This window comes from Synchiropus splendidus, chromosome 11, assembly GCF_027744825.2.
Source record: "Synchiropus splendidus isolate RoL2022-P1 chromosome 11, RoL_Sspl_1.0, whole genome shotgun sequence".
In the NCBI taxonomy this organism is placed as follows: domain Eukaryota; kingdom Metazoa; phylum Chordata; class Actinopteri; order Syngnathiformes; family Callionymidae; genus Synchiropus; species Synchiropus splendidus.
Genome location: NC_071344.1, coordinates 4009824 through 4031199, shown reverse-complemented (window position 1 = coordinate 4031199; position 21376 = coordinate 4009824). Strand labels below are relative to the sequence as shown.

At 42.7% G+C, this 21376-nt stretch overlaps 1 protein-coding gene across 2 annotated transcripts in view; it reads right to left on the bottom strand.

The window, feature by feature from the left end:
• LOC128767351 (Kv channel-interacting protein 1) overlaps positions 1-21376 on the bottom strand; it is a 38390-nt gene that overhangs the window by 1225 nt on the left and 15789 nt on the right. The window contains exons 1-7 of one of the 2 annotated variants that reach the window (XM_053879341.1): positions 13357-13602; positions 2447-2571; positions 2143-2212; positions 2009-2079; positions 1650-1757; positions 1426-1530; positions 409-471 (exon numbers count right to left, since the gene is read on the bottom strand). In XM_053879341.1, coding sequence (XP_053735316.1) covers positions 409-471; positions 1426-1530; positions 1650-1757; positions 2009-2079; positions 2143-2212; positions 2447-2571; positions 13357-13414 — 600 coding nt within the window. In that variant the 5' untranslated portion in view covers positions 13415-13602. Of the gene's footprint in view, positions 1-408; positions 472-1425; positions 1531-1649; positions 1758-2008; positions 2080-2142; positions 2213-2446; positions 2572-13356; positions 13603-21376 lie in introns of those variants that run through there. The other variant, XM_053879340.1, reaches the window with a different exon arrangement.

Genomic DNA, 21376 nt, shown 5'->3' with positions numbered 1-21376 from the left:
GGAACTACATAAAGCATGCGATTATTCATGTGGTGTGATATCTGATTATTTACATGCGATTGTTGACTGTGGTTTTATATTTAAGAGTCTTGATGTTTTTCAAATGACAGCTGTGATTCACTGGAGCACACGGGTCAACCTCAGCTGAGATTCTGGCGCGACCCTGCTGATGGTTACACCACCAGAAGTGAACAATGCGGCCCTCGAGGGACACAACAACAGGCAGGTGGTGGTATTATCATGGCAGATGTGTGTTAGTTCAATTCAATTGTCATATTTTCCAGCGAGTCTGTGCACAGGAACAAATTGAATTGAGCATAATGGAATTTTTACACACACCTGTGCAGCGTGCCGGGAAATATCCCGGCAGTGTAGAATGAGTGAAAGCATGAATTGAAAGTGGATTACCTCTTGACAAGACACGATGAATTCATCGAGAGTGACCACACCGTCTCGGTTTTTGTCCATTTTCTAAGGACAGAAATAGATGGGTGCAGGTGTTAGATAAGGATGATGCCTCCCTGAAAATGAAAACAAAATTCTGCTGTACAATGGAAGGCTCTCAGGTTGACTGGCTCATCGAGTAGCTGTTTAAAATACATATCTACTGACATCTAGTGGTGGCAAACTGTAATGATATTCACATGCTCCAGCTCTGTAAGAGAGAAAATAAGAATGAATAAAAAAAGAACGCATTTTTAGGTTCGATGCGCGGAGAATGGTCGACGCGGATTCAATTGTTAACACACCATTTAAAAGTAGATTATTGTTGATTTATCTGCTGTGTCAAGTCACTAAACTGGCACTAATAATATGCTTATTCATGTTAACTTTAGCTACACCTGAGGGCTTACTTGACTCATAAATTATTTATTTAATTTTATTTAAAGCACCTCAACTCAGCACAGAACCCTTATAATAACCAACTTAACTCTGTATTCAGTGCAAAACTACAAGTCCTCTGAAGTCCAGAAATAAAGATTTATCTTGGTAAAGAGGAAAAAGATCCTTTTCTCACTTGAAGATCGAATGTAATCTGGACCAAAGAATCACATTTGTCCTCATATATAATCATCAGATGATCCACAGAACACAAAGAACGAGCGCATTAATGAGAAACCTAATTATCTCTGTGTGATGATCTCATTCTTTTTGAGGCTCTAAAACACCCCAAACGATCAACATCTGTCACATACAAGTCAAATTAGAGCAGACAAACTCGTTGAGTCTCAAACTGACCATGTTGAATCAGAAACACCCGTCACTTAAGCCCATTATCCCAGTGTATAACCACAAGAGCTACTGTATGGAGGCTTCAAATGTAGCAGTGCATTGCTGGACTTGTCGATGGGGAAGTTTTTTTATTTTTTTTTTAAAGTTTAGATTATATAGATTATATAGTGGGCAGATTAGGAAAGTCCCTACCTGAAAAAAAGCGTCCACATGCTGCTTGGGTGCGTCTGTTTTCAATACCGGGTAGGTGTACTTCCCCATCATGTCATAAATAGCTCGGACGATGTCCATCATCTCCTGCAACACAGACAACACTTGAATATAACACGCTCCACAGACACCCTGAGAGGTGGCTGTGCTGTTGGAGACCCTCACAAACTTCCAAAAACAATAAAAACTTGAAAACCGAGCCGAACCTCTTTGTTGATGTAGCCATCTCTGTTGATATCGTAGAGGTTGAAGGTCCATCGCAGCTTCTCCGTGATGGTTCCTCGCAGCAGGATGGACAGAGCTGTCACAAAGTCCTGTGAGAGAAACATGTTGCGTGAGTCCAAAAGAACACTGATGAGTAAATGAGGTTTCGTGAAACAGTGCACTAATTTTCAGAGGCCACCAGATGGCACTGTCTGATGTTTGGACTAATTCAACCTCACATCATTTCTAAACCAAGTGAGTGCAACCTAGTGGCCTCTTACGTCAAGGTTTCATCAACCCTGCAATACTGTTTCATGATACCTCATCCACCCATTACTACACTGACTGACAAGGGGTTCACCTCGAACTTTATGGAGCCAGTGTGCGCTGAGTCAAATGCGTTGAACAGGTAGTGGGCGTAAGTACTTGCATCTGTCAAAGGAAACCGCGTGAGGTTCACAAACACACACACAGTTAGTCAGACTAAGTGTTTACCTCCATGAGGAAAGAACTGTGAGTATATTTGCTTGAAGGTATCCTCGTTCACAACGCCACTGGGACACTCCTGCAGACGAGGAGAGACGAAGCATGACTGGGTAAATACTTCTGTAACAACTGGAGAGGCATAGAACACCACAGAGGAGTGGTCGCTGGTTCGCTCCCTTGTGTCCATGTGTACCCGAGTGAACGTGTAAAGAGCTTTCAACGCTGAATCGGTTTGGGAAAACACCATATAAGAGGCAAACATTTTCCTCTTAATAATGACAGTTCCCTTTTTCTTCCTCTGATTTTTACTTACATTCTTAAATCCCCTGTACAGCACTTGTAGTTCCCTTTTGCTGAAGTTGGTTTGAGCCTCCAGCTGGTCCAGTCCCTCCGGTCTGTGACAAACCATGGTCATCTCAAGGTCGTCATCAGCTTTGTCTGAAGGGGAAACACACAAAGACATAGCACAATATGAATGGAATTCTTCTTCGAAATAAGTAATGAAGGGTGTTGTCTAAGATACTGGAAAGTTAAAGGCCAGATTCAAGCTCGTCGTTGATCTCCTCACCACATAGCAGAGGCATTAATCTCCTTGCTGGAGGGAAGGACGGAACACTGACGCAGAGGAACCAGTCGCATGGATACAAAGTGTCCAAGGTAAAGTGAGCGCAAAAGACTTCGCGCACATGTATCTACACGAGTCTGTCTCACTGCCTGTTATCCAATAATTACTACACCCCCTCCAGCTATTATCACAAAATGTTCAGTCTGTTCAGAACTTTTTCATGTTTATTTGTCTGAGAAACGTTTTGAGACGATCACTTCTGACCTCTGGAGTTCAGAGTCACTTACTTGACAGTAAAAACTTGCTCCTGAATGTGACAGTAAGTTATTTAAAGGACACTCTAAGTCTAAGACTTGCAGCAAAAAGGGTATTATTGCATATTTTGGTGTGGAGTGTTCGATGATGTCATGAAGTGAGGTGCATATCTAACTTTGTATGCAGCATCTGGCGTGAAGAACTGAAAGATATTTTGCTTATTTTTCCGTTCTAATGCTCAAGATGATGGAGAATGACAACAATAAATATGATACTGTGCTGAAAATTATCCAGTCAAAAACAAAAATATGAATATTAGTAAATATGCCAATCTAAATGTAGTTATCTAACTCAATTCAAAGTTAGCAGGAAATGACGGCAGAGCAAACTGCGTAGAACATTCCTGGGAAAGTCGACAACTATGCCTCTTGAAGCCCAAAATGAACAACTGAACTCACCCTCTACAGTGATGACTCCCAATAGGTGCAGCATTTTGACGGCGCCACAGCACAGCAGGATCACAGCAATTGTTTTTAAACTGTCACCTTGCTCTTCTTTTTCCATTGTAATGAGAACTATTATCTTGCCTGACCTGACTGTGTTTTGGGCTTTTTATCCCGCTTAATCTTCCACTTCCACTCTCTCCCTTACCCTGCCTTGTTCTACTGTTCATACAAACTCAGCTTCCTCCCTCTATTCCTCAATTCCCAGAGGCCTCTCCCTCACTTTTCCTGACCTTCACTCAATCCCATCGCACTCTCTCGCCAGCTTGTCCCACCACAGCCTGCTGTTACAGTCGCAGCGCCCTTCACTCTTTGGGAGCTGAGCACGACACCAACAAACTCACCGTCCTCTGCATGTGTGCACAAAACACCTGACTTGACAAATGGCCCCATTATCATGCAGTCAGCGCAACAATAGCAGACTAAATTTACCCCAATGTGCCCTGTTCCAAGTCATTTCATGCTACTCACCCTACGTCCAGCATCACCAGTTAATTATTCATCATCCCAAAGAGATTGTCATGAAAGACTCTGATGATGAAAAAGTGATGTTGACTCCCTCACGCCCAGCAGGGGGAGGTAGAGACCAGTAGAACAACCATGAACTATTCTGCTGTACTTCAAATGCAGGCAGTTCAGATTGATCCCGTCAATACACGCGGTGGTTTCGACCTGGATTAGATTATTTCATTTTTTTTTAGAATCAGAACTGACCAGTAAACATTACAATGTAAAGATTTGATGAAGATGATGATGGCGATTATGATGATGGTAGTAGTGGTGACGGTGACTTTTTCAACCCAAGGTGACGCAGAAATCAGCCTGAATGTCTCAGGTCGATACATTAGACTTTTAATTATAGCAAATGTTTCCTTTCCTCCGGCATTTTCTGACGCTGTTTCAATGAAAGATTGGTTGGGGTCAGGGTTAAGACATGGAATGGTGCTCCGAAAAATGTGATAAATGTGTGTGTGTGTGTGTGTGTGTATATATATATATATATATATATATATATATATATATATATATATATATAGTACCTCATGTGATAAGATCACACACAAAGTGTGGCACCAAGTAATATCACAAACAACATAGCAAGACTCGCAGATGAGATGATCTTTTGAAGAACTGATGAAAGGAGCAGTGATGACCCTGATGCGGAAAGTAAGGGGCTTGAATCACAGGGGTACTGTGTTCCGACTCCATGGATATCTTGCAGACTTGTTTATCAAATCCATCCCATTTATTGAGAACAAACTCCGAGTAAGTCACAGAACATTCTGTGACAAGGATGTGAGAGATGGAGCCAACAACTCTATCGTGGTAGGTTTATTATTCTCCTATGACCATGACAGATGATCTTTTTTAAAAGAAACCCATTAAAAAGGTACAGAATTCACAGTATAGTCTAATAGGCTTTGTTGAGTGTGGGGTGTATTCTCTGCACCACAAACTATCCTCCTAGAGTCCTGACACAAAAATGTTGGAGTGGAATCTGCAGAGCTGTACAAGACTTCCATCTGTTACTGCTGAGATGAGTTTGACAGTGACTGAAAACCTCTACACCTTTTCGTTCAGAGCTGATTTGGGGAATAACCGGTGGCCTGATAGTCTGCGAACATCCCCCATCACTCTCCCAAACCAGCGCGGTGACACCCGCAAGAGATTTAAAAACAGAACGCATTTTCTTCTTCTAATTACCGGAGCATTTCTCATTTATCTTCCTTTCTTCTGGTGCCCACTGATTCTCTGTTTCTCATCCATTTATTATCTGTCTAACGCTGCCAAACTTTATTTCCACTCTATCTTGCTCGTGCTCTTGTTCTCTCCCGAGTAACGTCTGCCATGGAGATTGACATTTGCATAATCTGAATTTGCCTAATCTGTCATCCTGCTGCAGATGGAGGTGGAAAAAATGAGTCTTTTTTAAAAAAGTCGAAAGCTCAACAAGAACCCAGTCGAAGGCATTAATTATTAAACAAAGATGAATGCAACAGCCTCAGAATTTAAAATGTCGTGTCTATGCTCGGCTGCATTTTCAAAGTCTATTCACCAGCTCTGTGCACTTTTACACAGCCTCAAAGCAAAAAGGCTGCTTTGGGACCGAAGACTGAAGATGAAGTGGCATGTTTAAAATCTAAATAATGGCCAGAGTCAGTGCAAATCAGTTTAAAACTTCTGTCTTAAAAAGGGGAGTTATTTTGGTACACAAGCAAAGCATGACTCCAGAGAGTGAGTCAAAAGGGATGTATGTATGTTTTGATATGTAAATGAAGTGCGTGGATTGAAAAGGAAGTGGTTTTAATTATCAAAATAAAATGATAGTTACATGCTCCTTTTAAGAAGATGATGACACTCTCAAGTTTCAACATTCTGAAAATTAGTTTTATAATTCAATTTCTTCAACGTATATAAACCATAAAATGAACGAAACCAGTGCGGGAAAGTGTTCTGCAGTGCAACTTCAGTCGAGCTCAGTCATCCAAGAGACATTCTGCACATAGAGTGAGGCCAGTTGAGGAGGCCCAGGGTCAGACCCAGTTTACATTATTATCCTGCCAGAAGGCCTGGAAGAAGAGGAAGTCTGGGCCTCTTTGACTGCTGCCTTCACACAAGAATCAACAGAAAATGGGCAAATATAATCCTCAATTTCATCTAATTACTAGAAAGATGTGGATACAAAATAAGAAGTAAATAAATAAGTAAAATTAGACCAACAAAGATGAATAAAAATATGAAGCACAATATTTTTTCCTTCAATGGATCGATAGCTAAAGGATGTGAATTCTTGTTCTCCAAGCTAAATTTGCATTCCTGTCCAAGAGTAACATAATCGACTGCACACGTCACATCTTCAACTACAGAAAATCATTATCTCAATACATTACTGCACAGAGTTGACATTAAGGCCAGGAGAAGGGGGGCAATCGACTGACTGACCTTTGAGTTAAATTTCGATGCTTTTAATACGCTTGGAAAAACAAACAAACCAGTGAAGGAACACACAGGAAATTGCATTATTTCAAGGATGGTTGTTGAACTGCAGGATACCCTTCACCCTTGTGCCCCACACGACGACAACGTGTGGGTGAGTGGACTCCTGAAGTGCTCCAGGGCGGTTCAAACGTTCATCGTGCATCATATCATTTATTTGTTTGCATCTGTGTCATTGTTGCTGGGAAGCAAACAAGATGTTAGAGGCATCACTCTTCCTGGCAAACAACTGACATTCACAGGTCAGAGACATATTAAACTCAACAAGGGGACCATCCCACAATGCCTAACAAGGAATGCATTTCAGATGTTCTCTACACACCTGCAAACAAGATCCAAATAGGAAATAACTAACTGATATCTGCACTCATGATGAGCCGGGGGCATACATTGCGTTTTTGCTTTTATTGACGTGTCTTAGTGTTTATACGACTTTGTGGGGACCAATTCTTGACAAAACACTATCCTTGTGAGGACCGTATGACTGTGTGGAAACATTTGGCTGGACCCCCAGAGGTGAAGCCTCAATTTGAGGATGAAGACTTCAAAATGACAGAGTCACTGTAACTGGGTCTAAGTTTAGTTCAGAGTCCTGGTTAACTTGAGGCATTGGCTGGTTAGGTCTAGGTTGAGAGATTGGGGAAAGCATTAAGGCAATGAGCGGACCCCACAAAGATGGTGTGTATACCTGGTTTATCCTTACTTGTGGGGAGCAATTTTTGACAAAACAAACCTTATGCCTTTCTGAGGGCCATTTGGTCAGACTCCACGAATTCATTTGTTTTAGGTGGTTTGGTTTCGCGTGAGAGGCTGGGAAAAACATTATGGCAATGAGCGGTCCCCACAAAGACAGAGATACAAGTGTGTGTGTGTGTGTGTGTGTGTGTGTTTGTGTAGGCAGCAAAAAGTGCTAGGAGGTTTGTGCAGCAGCAACAGTGTTATTACTTATGCACTTCATATTGGACTTCTCAGAAGATAAAAATATATACTGCAAATCATGCATCATATATGACCTTAACTCGAGGGCCTTAACTCGAAGTTCAACTTCTTCATGAAATGACCCAGGGAAACATAAGGCAAGAAAACAGAGAGAACCAGCCCCTTTAGTCCAGCAGCTACAGTCCAAGCAGAGACCCACAGTGTTCACAAAGATCTATACTCCTGATGTGATTTTGTGTGTGACGTGTCCATTGGACTGTGAACAAACAGTGGATTCCTCTGCTGCTTCACTTTAGCAATGACGCTCAGCCCTTTGTGGAGGCGTGGATCAGATTCCTCTTGCAGTTAAATATCAGAATTATGAAGCAAAAGCTCGCCTTCAGTGAAAGCTATTGCTGCTGCAACAAAAGCTGCAGCTTGTGACGCCCCTCGTGTCGTGTAACGCTGAGCTGATGTTTGACATTTAACTTTGGCCTTGCAAATAAAAGGCCTCCTACCTGAAATGTATTAGCTAAGTAGACTGTAAAATGCTTACTGACACCTCACAGAAGGCGGTAGAAAAAAACATGGCAGAGGAGGCGAGTGAGAGAAGACCAGGTTCAATGGCCCACGTCTGAAAAAGAAAGTACACTCAAGTCTTATTTAATAATGTGCGCTCCATATACTCATCTTTGAGATGTTTTGGGGAATTCTTCAAAGTAACTACAAGCGTGGATGTTTACTTCGGCGAACGCGGCTTCCCCTGTGGCACGTTAACAGGCCGTGCAATTATAAGCAAATGTGTTTGCTGTGTAATTAATGGAAATCACCACTTGAAGAAAGTGAAGATCTCAGAATGCGGCATGAAGATTTGGAGTCGAGAGGCAGAGCCTTGTGGGTCAACAGGGTGCAGGCTGCCAGTGCAGGGGCGCCTTGACAGATTGGGGCGATGGCTGAATTACAGCTCTGACACCGTTCACAAATCATGATAATGTGTTTGACAGCGAGCAGGGAGCAGGGATGTTACAGATCTGGAGCCAATGGCTTTCTCCTTGTCACGACTTTGAACCAAAGGAACACCAAAAACTCTGCGTGCGGTCCCGAGGGAGACGAACAGGGAATTACCCTTTGATTAGATGAAAACGGCCGGAGAATGTCCTGTTCGTTTGGCTGCACAGAAATTCCCTCCAACTTAATGAGGCAGAGATCCGATGTGATTGCTTTTCCTGATGTGATTTGTTTTGTAACGTCGCTGCCTTAGATCCAATTAGAGCCAAGAACTTAAATTATTTCTCAATATGAAGACAAACGCCGGCTGGAATTAAAATGGGGGACAAATGAAATTTAACATGGATTAAACCGTCAGTCACCAAGCATGGCCACAAACAAATAATTACATAGCGAGTGAATGATAATTGGAGCATTATTACTGTTTTCCCTCCACCGTTGTTGACATTCGAAAGGTTAAGGAATGTCAATGAAGTGAATGCAGTAAAGGCCCATTCATGCACGTACGGATCTGGAACTCCTGTCTGTGCTCTGTGTTCATTTTGTCCGTATTTCTGAGTATATCCACAAATCTTACGTATGCAGACCAAACGCAGCAGTAGTACCAGAAACGGTGGGGCCAGTGTTGCTGTTACAACCTGATGAGTAGCTCAAATGAGACACTAAGAGGACATAACAATGGTGGAAATTCTGTTATATTTGACCACCTCACCAACCACGCCTCCTACAATGCTGTGTTTGTTTCCTCTTTTGTGCAAGAGGTAGATTATCAATACTTCTTCCACAGTCTCCATGTTTGTTTTGGTGTTAGTCATTGTCATATACGTTTGACTCTGGGCTGCTCCCTCTGGTGGATATATTGGTGAACGGCACTGCCAGGGCAAAGAATGCATGGAAGTGTGCGATCCGTGACGGTGACATTGTTTTGTATGTGAAGGGAGCATGAATGGGCCTTTAAACAAGCGTTCAACTTTCAAAAAACAAAGGGAATACTATCACTATTGAAACCCCTGCTAGAAATAACAATGCCAACAACACGAGGATTTATTCAGACATTGAGTAGCTCTGACATTGTCTGGGACAGCTGTGGTCCTAGCAACATAATCGGCACACCTTTTACAAACACGCTGCAGAGGCCATTCTTTCCTCTCAGTGACAGTATCACCTTGAAACTCATGAAGACAAGTGACTTTGAAGTTTCTAAAAGGCCTAAGTGTGGATAAAGAAATAAAGGGTGATGCTTGGATGGTGCAAAAGGAGAGTGGATGTGAGAGACAGGAAGGAGAGAGGGGTCACTGCGGCAGAATTTCAGGTGATGAAAGAAGAAAGTGGAATTTCCTGAGCCGTCGGAATGCCATCAGCGACAACCAGCCAGTGTCGGAATATCAACGAAAAGATGATGAAAAAAACAAGTCTATAAAACGGCCACTGTGCAACAACAAGTAACCACTACATTTCTCTTGAACTACTACTTAAGACTTACAGATGTGTGAAGATGATGTAAATACATCAAGTTTATCTTCAAGTAATTTTCATATTTCAACTGTGAGTGACGGTCTGTCCAGGTCCAGGTTTTTGTGCCAGTAGACAGCCAAAACACAAAAGACGCAAATGTGAGCAAATGACCACAGAACCGCGTGATTTTCCACTTTGTTGTCAGTGTGAAAAACAGTTGCTATTTGATGCCTTGGGAATGAGAAAGTGTTGATCTTCTTCTGTGTCTTTTCCCATCTCCCATAACGGGTTGGCATAGCACATCAGCGTCCTTCACCCACCTGGTGCCTTCTCTTTATTCACACCTATTGTCCTCATGTCCTCCTTCATCACATCAACAAACCCAGTTGGCCCTCTCCTACTATTACCTAGTTTCATCATCCAACACGTGCCCTGTCTCTCCTCTCCACCTGTCCAGTCTGAGTTCATCTTCAAGCTTCTCTACATGAGTGATAAACTATTGTCTCATGTTGTCCATTCTAGTCACTCACAATGAAAACCTGATCATCTTCAGATATTCCACTTCTTGTAGCTCTAGCTGCAAATCTCCTGTCACCCTGAGCACGTAAGTCTCTCATCACCGATCGTTCCTCTCTGCCTGCACTCTCTTCTTCACCTCTTTGGCCATTTGGCCTTCTCTGGCCATTACAATGAATGACTAGTCCCAGATCTTTTAACTCTTCATTCCTCTACCTCGACTTTACTCCCACTATTTATCACTATATCATCAGCAAACATCATTATCGATGGACACTCGTCCTGAATGTTGTCTGTCAGTCTGTCCATCCCACAGCAAACTTGACCTTGAATCACTCCCTCAACTGTCCTCACACACTGCACCACCCTCAATTACTTCTGCGATGTTCTGACTCCCTCCTACAGCCCCACACTTCATCTCCAGGGACTCTTTCATAGGCTTCCTCACACATATAAAGACACTGTGCAACTCTTTCTAGCCTTCGCTGTACTTCTCTACCAACATCCTCTGTGCAAACTACAGATCTGTGGTGCTCTTTCTCATGAGAAAACCACGCTGCTGCTCTCTTCTTCTCTCAACAACAGATCTTCATGGTGTGACTCATCACCTTGATCCCTATGTGGAAACTGCAGTGAATGAGCATGGGATTGCTCTCACAGCACCCAAATCTTTAGGTTAATATGTACGTTTGAGTGACGTATCAAACTGTGTTCTGGTTATCTTGTAGGTGGAAAATTGGAGCTGAGAATTACGTCACAGCCAAGTTAAATGCATTCCAGTCATGAAATCCACAAAAGCTATCGTCACATGTGACTTCCACGGATATGAGCGACTTGTAATAAATATGCTCCATTTGCAACTAGAAAAACCACCAGATGAATGAATGAGGTTTTTTCTTTTGGCGTGTTTTATCCATTCCAAAGTTACATTCATTTACATTCATGGAAGCCATCTTGATTTCATACTCAGGATGGTGAAGATTCTCTCGACTGAGAAATCCTGCATCGGGTGCTGGTGTTTTAATACTGAGGTGGCATTTACTACTTAGTTCCAATCACAATTACCGGGCGTCTGAAGGGCTATACATCTATTCAAACTACATGCTGCACTGCAGTGCTCTTTAATAGAATATGTGCCGTTTGAAATAAGGATCTCTGTTTACATGGTGCTGAAATTTGCACCCTGCTCATATCGATTACTGAGGAAACACAGGTCTAGACTCCTGAAGACCCTCTCACACTCACACAAACACACATATAAAGCTCCACGCCTGGCTGAATGCCAAGGTGAGAGAATGACAAGATGACTTAATAAGCATTCACACCAGCTAATGGCAGTGTGGGCGATAAAGTAAAGGGACCAAATGAGGGGGAGAGTCGAGTCGTAAAGCCAAGGGGGCATAAAAGGTATGGTGATGAGGGAGCTGGGGGTTGACTGTAATGTTAAAATTGAGGACGTATGACATACAGAGGCATTTGAGTAGGTGTGGCTGCAGATGGGGAGAAAATGTGAGACCAAAAGACAAAGGGTGACGAGGGGGTGGTCGTGAAGAAAGTGAAGCAGGAGGAGAATGGAAGGAAGGGACGAGAACATTGCAGCAGAAATGCAGAAAAAGAGCAGGTGAAAAAAATGACACATGGGAGGGAAGAAGAAAGTGGAATTTGTCGAGCTGTCAGAAGGCCACCGCAAGAGACCAACCTGCCAGACGCAAGCGGTGGAGACGAAGAAGCGGCTCTGTCAAAAGCTATCCGCCAACATCTAACAGACAGGAAAAGCTGGAGGAACAACAAGTAGCAGGTCTAAAATAAGCGTTGCACTGTTCCGACAGACAAAAGAGGGAGGAAAACCTGGGAGTTGTCTTTTATCTACCCAGCGCAGTGATGAGCTCGTGCAGCGAATACGTTGTGTCGGAATCTAATCTCACATTATTAAAGCTGTGCACCATGTCGCTCCCTGTCAGAGTTACTGCCAATGTTGTGATCCTGGATAACAACTCCTCGACAACACCAGAGAACAAGCTCAGCCAGATCGCCACACAAGCTCAGATCGTCAACTCTGCACGCTTGCATGTTTTTCCAGGTCATTCGCTGCAGTGAAACATGTCTCAGAAAATCACACACTTCTGCAACATGTCTGAAGCAGCCTCATTATGAAAAACTACTGACAAATGTGTTTCTGTTTAACACCCATGGGAAAGGTGCTGTTTGAGGGAAGAAAAAGACCCAACCACACACTTGGAAAGCGTCCTGTGTGGACTCATTTGCACTGGAAACCTGATTATATTCTGCTGAACACACACGTTTAAAATCAGCACATACAATTAAGAGCTGGTGATGGCTGCCTGTTTGGATTGGTTTAATTGGGAAGGTGGAAGTCTCTGGAGAGGCAACAGGTGACGGACGAACATGCTCGCACCTCTCATTATGTCATCATGGCCACTTGGCCCTGACTTCCTTGGTAGCCCAAACCGATCAAACACCCTTCAAGTCACACACCAAAACTGACATCTTTTGTTGCCATGGCTACTGTGCTTCCAAGGTAACAGCAAGATGGAAAAGCAGCATGTGAGCTGAGTGACAAATACCTTCAACGTGTGTGTGTGTGTGTGTGTGTGCGTGCGTGTGTGTAGATCAGCATCAATGCCCAACAATACACACACGCGCACACACAAGTCAAGAAGCTGCTGCCATCTCTGCTCGCTCGCTCTTTAATAAAACATATGCTCAGCAACAATGAGTGACGACATGCATCACGCTACAACTTCTACATGCTCTTTATCCACCTGTTGGTCCGCAGCTCTGGCTCTCTCACACACACAGGGGAGAATTCCTCTGTGTGCATACGGTGTGACACATGAGCAGCTCTCACAGCTGCAGTCCTGATCGTGCACTGCATGTCTACGTGTGTCGAGGCGAGCAAAAGTTTCACAAGAACGCAAAGCGAGCGGATGGATGAGGGAGTGCGGAGTGTATGCTGAATGTGTGTGTGTGTGTGTGTTCCCTCACCCCGGGATGGCCTCCTCTGCTTGGTCTGCATGGTCAGCGTACCCACCACAGCCCCCATGTTTTCTGTTGCCGCCGCGGAAACAAGTGTCTGCTCAGTTCTGGCTGTCACGTGCGTGGATGAGCTACAATACACACTCAGGCACTTCCTTGTCCTCTATCTGCCTGTCTTTCCTCTTCCAATGGCTGATCTCTGCAGAAACCCTCTCCCTACCATCATGCCCTCTCTTTTCCTCCTCTCTTCCTAGTGCTCCTCCTCTCTCTCTCTCCCTCACTAATTCCCCCTTTCTCACCACACACTCTCCCACTCTCTACCTTCCTCCCTCCCCTCCTCGTGTTTTTCATCAGGGGTTGTAGCCTCCCTCCCAATCCGTATGCTTCTCACCATCCACGAGTGCCAAAGCACAAGTGGAGCAGAAGCGATTCACTACGTGATTCAGAATAACCAGGATGTTGATTCATCAAATTTGAATTTTAAATATGAATGTGATGATAGCACTTGGTGAATCATCTGGATGTACAACAAACAAGCCATGACAAATCATAGATTTCTAGAATAAATGTGTGTACTCATGGTATATCAATGCAAAAACAATCTTTGTCTTCTATTAAACTCAGTCAGACTCCACAGATCTGCTCATCCACGAAGAGATAAACAACGTGTGCTGACACAGTGCTGCCCTTGCAATGACAGACTGTGCAAGCAGGTAGAAATAACAAGCCAGCTGACAGGGTTACATGAAAAAATAAATCAAGAGGAGCTGATAACGCTTCGGTTCGAGTGCTGGATTGATTTCTACTGTGGACAAAACAGTGTGCTACAAAACAGATTGAGAGCTGGCTGAGAAACACTCCAGTGAAAAGCAAAAATTGATGCTATTATTTTTTAGATGAAGTTTATAATTTCTATATAAAACAGCATGAAATAAGTCCAATACAACTAAATTCAAGAACTGTGTTGGCTCACTGTGAACAGGAACTGAAGCCAGGCTGTGGGGGTGTAAGCACCTAAGCCTTACCACTAGACCCCCACTTAGCTGTGCTCCATTCCTCAAGGCTCCATCATGCAACAGGAAGGAATAAAAGGGGCGTGACGTTTCCTCTAGCAGATCGATATACAGTATCGATTAATAACTCTACGATCCAGCTGCTCTGTCATCGATCTAAAATCACTTTAAAATGTCATCAATCGGCTGTGTCTATATGGTGAAAATAATCCATTGTACAGTATTTGGTCTCAGCAGACTTTACATCCAGTTTTTTTTCTGCACTTTTATAATGTTTAAACCCCACTCGATGGACTGTGACGTCATATCCGCCCTGCAGTAGTAAACAAAACAGCAATGCGGATGACGGAGTGAAGCAGCAGAGCGAGAAATGATCCAGCCACCATTGCAGTCCAGTGCTTAGAAATATTTACAGTTTTGCAGAAATGGAGATGTATTTGTAAAGGTGAAGTAAAAGGGGCCTTAGCAGTCGATAGCAATGGTCCATCCATTCTCTTCTATTTCACACTTTTAATCCCCTCAGTTGTCTCTCCTCTGCAATCCCACTAATGCAATTAAATTTCACAAGGGGCCACATTCACTCCTGCAACTAATGTTAGAAGTTGTGAAAAAAGAGAGAGACAGATGAAAAATAATCTTAAATTAAACTTACATTTTGTGACCTAAATATTATAAAAAGGGAAAAGATTAATGATTCCATGAGATTATATACGTTATTGGATTGAATATCAATTGATATGGTTGAGATTTATGACTCATATTCTCAATATAAATAATGGGAAATCTTTTTAAGTAACAAATATCTTGGCAACAGAACCCTCTGTGAAAGAGTATTTTAAAACAATTTTACTTTTTAAATAATAAGAATTCAGAAAAGATAAGAAATCTGCTGAAATAATGAGTTTTATGTAGAATTTGAATCATAAATTTACTACTCCTCTCTCATGAGGGCCACGTGAATGTAGGCAAAGGGCTGTATTTGGGCACTCGGCCACTCTTTGCTCGCCTCTGTCTTGATGTGAACCAAAGGGGAACTTAATACAGTTGACTTTCATTAACAAGTGTCAGCATTCGTGCTGTTATTAGCTCTGCAACTTTTTATTTTCTCCCTCAGAGGTAATGGCCACATTTGTTTTCTTGATAAGTCTGTGTGGAACCCGACATTTCTGATTTATGATATTTATTCAATCAAAGAGCAGAGGCTGAACCTTCTCGACGCTTTGTTACTGCATTACCATACAAAACATACACTTCTACAAACAGGTGGGCAGGAAGCACAATACATGATCGAAAACAGAACATCTAGTGCAAGAGACATGATACAATATGTTACAAATTATAAAGGTGAAATATTCTTTCCTCGTCTTCCAAACAGGGACAAAATAAATTAAACAGGTGGGAAATAATTTTCACTCAATATCATGAAAAATCCAAGACTATCCATCCCAATTCCATTTCTCTCCACCTATCAGTTCTGCTCGTCCATCCATAGCACTCCATTACACCCGTACACTAGATGGTGTCACAAGGGAAGAAAGCAGGGACGGCGAGTGCGTGTCGGCAGATTAGCTCTCAGGACTTGAAAAGCGAAATGGGAGAGCGGTGAAAGAGCGTAAAAGAAGGGAGAAGCTTAAAGTCAAGAAAGAGAGATTAGAGGCAGAAGTAGGCAGGGGGTGGAGAAAGGATGAGATATTTAACAGAGTTGGAAACGGATCTATCAAGACCAGCGTCAGGCTACGGCAGGAGAGGCCCTGATGAAACTACCTCCCAATTGCTCTCCGATCAATAGCAACAAGATTGTGCGTCGCTGAGGAGAGTCAAACTAATTGCAGTATTGCATGACGATTTACACTGCGTAAACACAGATCTGCTTGAAAATGATACTCCAGTTGAAATACATGCCACAGCAGGACGGAGGATTAACTCTGACAGTGAGAGTAATTTTGTTTTGATAGTAGTCTGAGGAGCTGGGAGAACAAATTCAAGCAACTTAATATGAACATGCTGAAGCAAAGAGAGATGCAAATGCACCGTTATGAATCTCAGATTTACAACTGCAGCGCGGTGGAGAGGAATGGAAGTGTTTACAGACAAAGAAAGGGGAATATCCTGATTTATCATGATGATGTGCGTTTATTCACCGAGTGCCGATTCATAAAATAATTTGGTTGCACTTCTTAGGGAACATATCTTGAATAAACTGTGATAAATCATAGGCCTCTCAACCATATTCAATAAGTCAATTAATTGAACGATAATTTGTTGACCTCGATTAATTGACAGGTGCACGTTCACTTGTTTGATTTCCTCATTCTCTAGGCTCCTACAGCAGAGCATCTTTGCATGCTGACAGAAGGCTTCGCTCTGCATCGGTCTGAGACGCATCTCGGGACGCATTTGTTACACTGCAGAATGAACAAATCGCAATAACAGCAGTGTTTAGGCAGCAGTCAGCGAGACTCAAGAGGAGAAACAGGTGACATTGTTGCTGAAATAATGGGTAGTAAACAAAGCCACAGTCCCAGTGTGGGAATATTTTGGCTTCAAACCTACTGAGCAAGGCGTGCAACGTGTACTAGCTAGTGTCACAAATGTGTTCTAATGTGGTAACAAATAAGGCAACACCTCAAACATGCATGCCCACCAAGTGCACTTACGGAGTGCAGGGATTGTTATAGATATTATCAATGCATTTTTTTATTATAGTTTCATTTTTAGTATTATTTTTGAAGATATTTCATTATATTCCAAAATACATGTTCTTAACAACGGTAAAAATACTGATAATAAATGAAAGAATTACGTACAAGAGTGTACTTGTGTTGTTATTGATACATTATCAATAAATTGGTGGGTACTGTACTTTTAAAAATACAGAAATAACATCATATAGCAATAATATCCTTGCAATAATATCGGCCAAATTAGCATCTTGCTAATGCTGCCAATATAGTCTCACACGACAAGTTAATGAGCAAGTAGTTTATTGAAGGTTAATATAAATCTAAAGTATAACCATTCATTTCTTTAATTTCATGCAGCGTAGGTAAGGAAAATCAAACAGGCTTGCGATTTAAAAACGTCCTAATACAGTGTTCATGCAAACCTATTCCAAATACATGAGGAGCTGAATGGGTTTCACAGAATTCACTTCTCCAGAGTGCAAGATGCAAATGTCATCTGCGGCTCCCCGCCTGAAGAATGCCATGGAAGAAACCCAAAACTGTGTCTAATGTGTTTGAAGATGCCCCACAATTTCACGTCAAGTCAGCCAAAAAGACACCCATTCATATGGAACCGTTCACATGCCAGGGAGTGTGCTCGGAATGCAGAGAAGTGGGGCCCTCTTTTGTTTGCGGGAGGTAAATAATGAAAGAGACACGCTTGTTTGCGAGCCATATGGGAAGATTTAGCTGAATAGATTGAGTTTGCTGGAAAACAGAAATCGGCAAGCTGCTTCTGTGAAAACGTGCTCATCAAAGCAGGGGTGTTGTGAGTAAGAGAGACAGAACGGACACCAGAGGGGAGCGTCACCTCGCCATGATACCCACACATGCACAGACTTATTAGGCAGAAGCCTTCGTATATGTGCACATGTTTTGACACATGTATATGCTGTCGCGTGGGCAGATAGAACTGCTGATAAGAGAAAATGCTTGTTGCCTCCAGGAGCATCCTGACAGCCTGCTTTTGCTTGCTCTGCTATATATCACATTTGGAATTTGGCATGCTGTCAGCATGATTTCTCTACATTTCAACAGCACTCTACCTCATCTCTCACCTGGAATTAATGTCTCCAAGCCATACAGGTTTTGTCAATACATCCCCAGCTCAACAGCTCGTCCCATGAATCTATCTCACGCTGCCGTTTCCCTTTGAAACATGTCCCAACACCCCAATCCCCATCCCTCCCCATTACTGGGCCCAGGCTTATTTTCACACACTACCTAAATGCGTTTCCCTCTAAACTCATTTCAAGTCTGGCAGCAGTGCGGGGACGCAATCGCAGGCTGGAAATGAGTAAATGTTTATTTTTGTGTATCATACCTTGCCCAGGCTGTCTGTGCCTCCAGACATGTGAAGCGATAGCTGTTTTTAAAATGTCTCCCAAGGATCTAAAGAGAAAAGAGGCAAAGAGGGAGGTGGAAGGTATGGAAACGACACAAACAGAGAATAGGGAATTTAATACTGTAGCAGATGAAGAGGATACAAACCAGGATCGCATCCAAGGGAGATTAGTGAGTGATTCATTCAAAGAAACTCGTTTCAGGAGCCAGCAGAGTGGGCGAGTGTCACCATCTTTTTTTTTTTGTTTTTGTTTTCCGGGGATCCCACAGCGGATCAACACCTTGCCTCTTCATCTTCACAGTAACACCCCCATAGATAAGTTAAACTTTGTGTGAGATCTTCTCATGAGTGGAACTTCCACCCAAAGCAAGAACAAGTCAAATGATTCTGATAAACTGCATCACTCATCTCAGTAGCTTTGTCTCCGATGCTCTCAAAACGCTGCTCAGTATTTTAGCATATCTGCAGCACAACTGCATTTCTCTGAGCCAATTTTGGCACAATGAAGGTGGAATTGCTAATCTGTGTCTTTGTTGGATACACATTTATAACTGTCAAAAACTGCCGTTGCGGCCAGTTTACAAAGACGTTGATCCTCTGGTTTCAGTCAACCGTTGCTCAATAGGTGACATGATTTATCTGTAGAGGGACCGAGGTTTCACCGTTCTCGGGTACGAGTACAAGTACGAGGGCACAAATCTACATAAAACCACTCAGTCAAGCTTACTGAACATCCACAGACAACTTAGTCATCTTGGCTAAGAACTCAAACTCAGGGGTAAGTCGCAGGGCATCTGGTGCCAAGTTGCGTTTGGTGTGAACATACCTTTACATTTATAACAACACAACATTCCCTGACCTGCGCAGCGCTAAAGATTTGACAGAAGGTTGGAAAAAGTGTAATGTAAAGTGTAATAGAAGTTGGAAAGAAGGTTTTCAGCTAGTTGCCAGCTAGATGTTTCTTTCCAACTTCTATTACACTCCCTTCTTCGCCTTGTCCTTCGACTGTCCTAGTTTTCAGAAACCTCATCAACCCTTCAATACTATGTCATGAAACCTCTACCCATCACTATGGGACATATAGATAGAGAGAAGAGACCCTCTATTTGTCTCCCAGATCTAGACGCTTGGATTGTTAGACAGGAAAAATGTCGACGCCATTTGAAACATGCGGAAGGCTGACTTCGACGTCAACATGGGACGCAAAAATCGCTTGTAGATAGTCGCTATTTGATGCTTCAGAAGTGAGAATGGGTTGACTTGAAAAGCGTCAGAGTTGTGACCCAGTCGCCCCAAAGCTTGTCACCTCAACTTTACAGGTATATCAGCAGATCTCGCTCCTCAAACTGTGATGCGTAGACATACGTTGAGTCTAAGTATATTTTAAAGCTATTGATTCTGTTGCCTTAGTGTGAAGCAACAGGCATAAGGCAAACTGCAGCGATGTCCAAGGCTTACGTTTTGAACACAAGTCTCTCACCCTGTCTAACTGCCTTGTTTTATTTTGTTATTACAGTGGCACGGGCAGATTATTATAAACTACCATCTCAGTATAAACACAGTATAGACCAAAATGAATCTTACATGAAGGTCAAAACAAAAACATGTCTCACGATTTTGGCCCGTAAAGTCGCAAAACTAATTTGTGCTGTGATTCCACCATTATAAAAGATCTATGCCGCTGCATCGCCAGTTTCCTCGTCCTCACGTGGCACTCTTCTGTTCATTCTCCTTCTAAAAGCTGAAAGGGCTTTATTTTTTGTCCTAGTACGTCGTTTCCAAGGCGCCATCAACCCGGAGGCCGTGAACACTCATTTTAAAAACATGGTCATCGAACAGCTGCGAATGCATCATGTTGCTTTTTCAGCACACATGGATCCACAATTCCTCACCAGAGGCAGGTTCGCGTTGGACGTGTCTATTAGGAAAATCAATACTCATATCTGCCCCTGTCCAAATGGCTTTCCACACAGACATGTCTCTGTATCTGAATTAGTGGATTCCGACCGAGCCTCTCAGCAAGGCTCATCAAATTATCTCAAGAAGGAATAATTAAAGAAGGCTGCATTGATGTGCACAACAGGGACAGATGAATAGAACCGGGGCGAGTGAGGAGAGCCAGACGTGAGGGAGAAAAGCTGACTGGAAGATAAGAGAAGGTTATGAGGTAAAGTTCATATAGGAGATCAGGGAGCGACGCACCAGAGTAGACAATAAAGCTCTTCTCAGCTGAGGTGCCATTCTCAAATCCATCAAGTCTGTCATGACACCTTAGTAAACACACACCAGCTGGGAACTGTATTCCCTCATTCCATAGTTCAACAATATCAGGCTGGCTCTGCAGAGAAAGGGAAAACAACAGGAAATAAATTTCCCTTTCCGCCGATTGTTTATTTTATGGAACTATAAAACTAGCATATTCAGGTCACGTGAAACAGGAAATGAAACAATAATGTCGTGGTTAGATCCCTTCGTACACAAGTGTTCTAGAAGTGTGCCGCTCTCTTTCATCCTGGCTCTCATTCTCAACCACTCTTGGTTGGACTCACGCCAGCTCCACTCTCTGAGTCTGCCTCCTCCATTTCTCTTCTCTTCCTTCAGTGACACTTCATGCTTCAAAACCAGCAAAGGAAAAGTCAAACCTTGAGTCACCTCTGGAAAACTTCTGATATTATTTGGAGATACAATACAAACAATGTTGTTGGGTTATTTAAATAAATACTGCAAGCTCCATATGAGAAAATAGACATCAACAATAATATCTTGTTTCCAATTTAATGGAAAACCCAGTACCTGAGAAAGGTACTGCAGATAAAGCAGTAAATCAACAAGTCTTGGAGCTACTTAAAATGAGTGTCTCTTTAAATAAAACCTTGTGCTCTGTTAGGCTATAAACAATGGAAGAAATCAATGCAACGTTAGCTCTAGTTCGACCCTTCGATGATGGC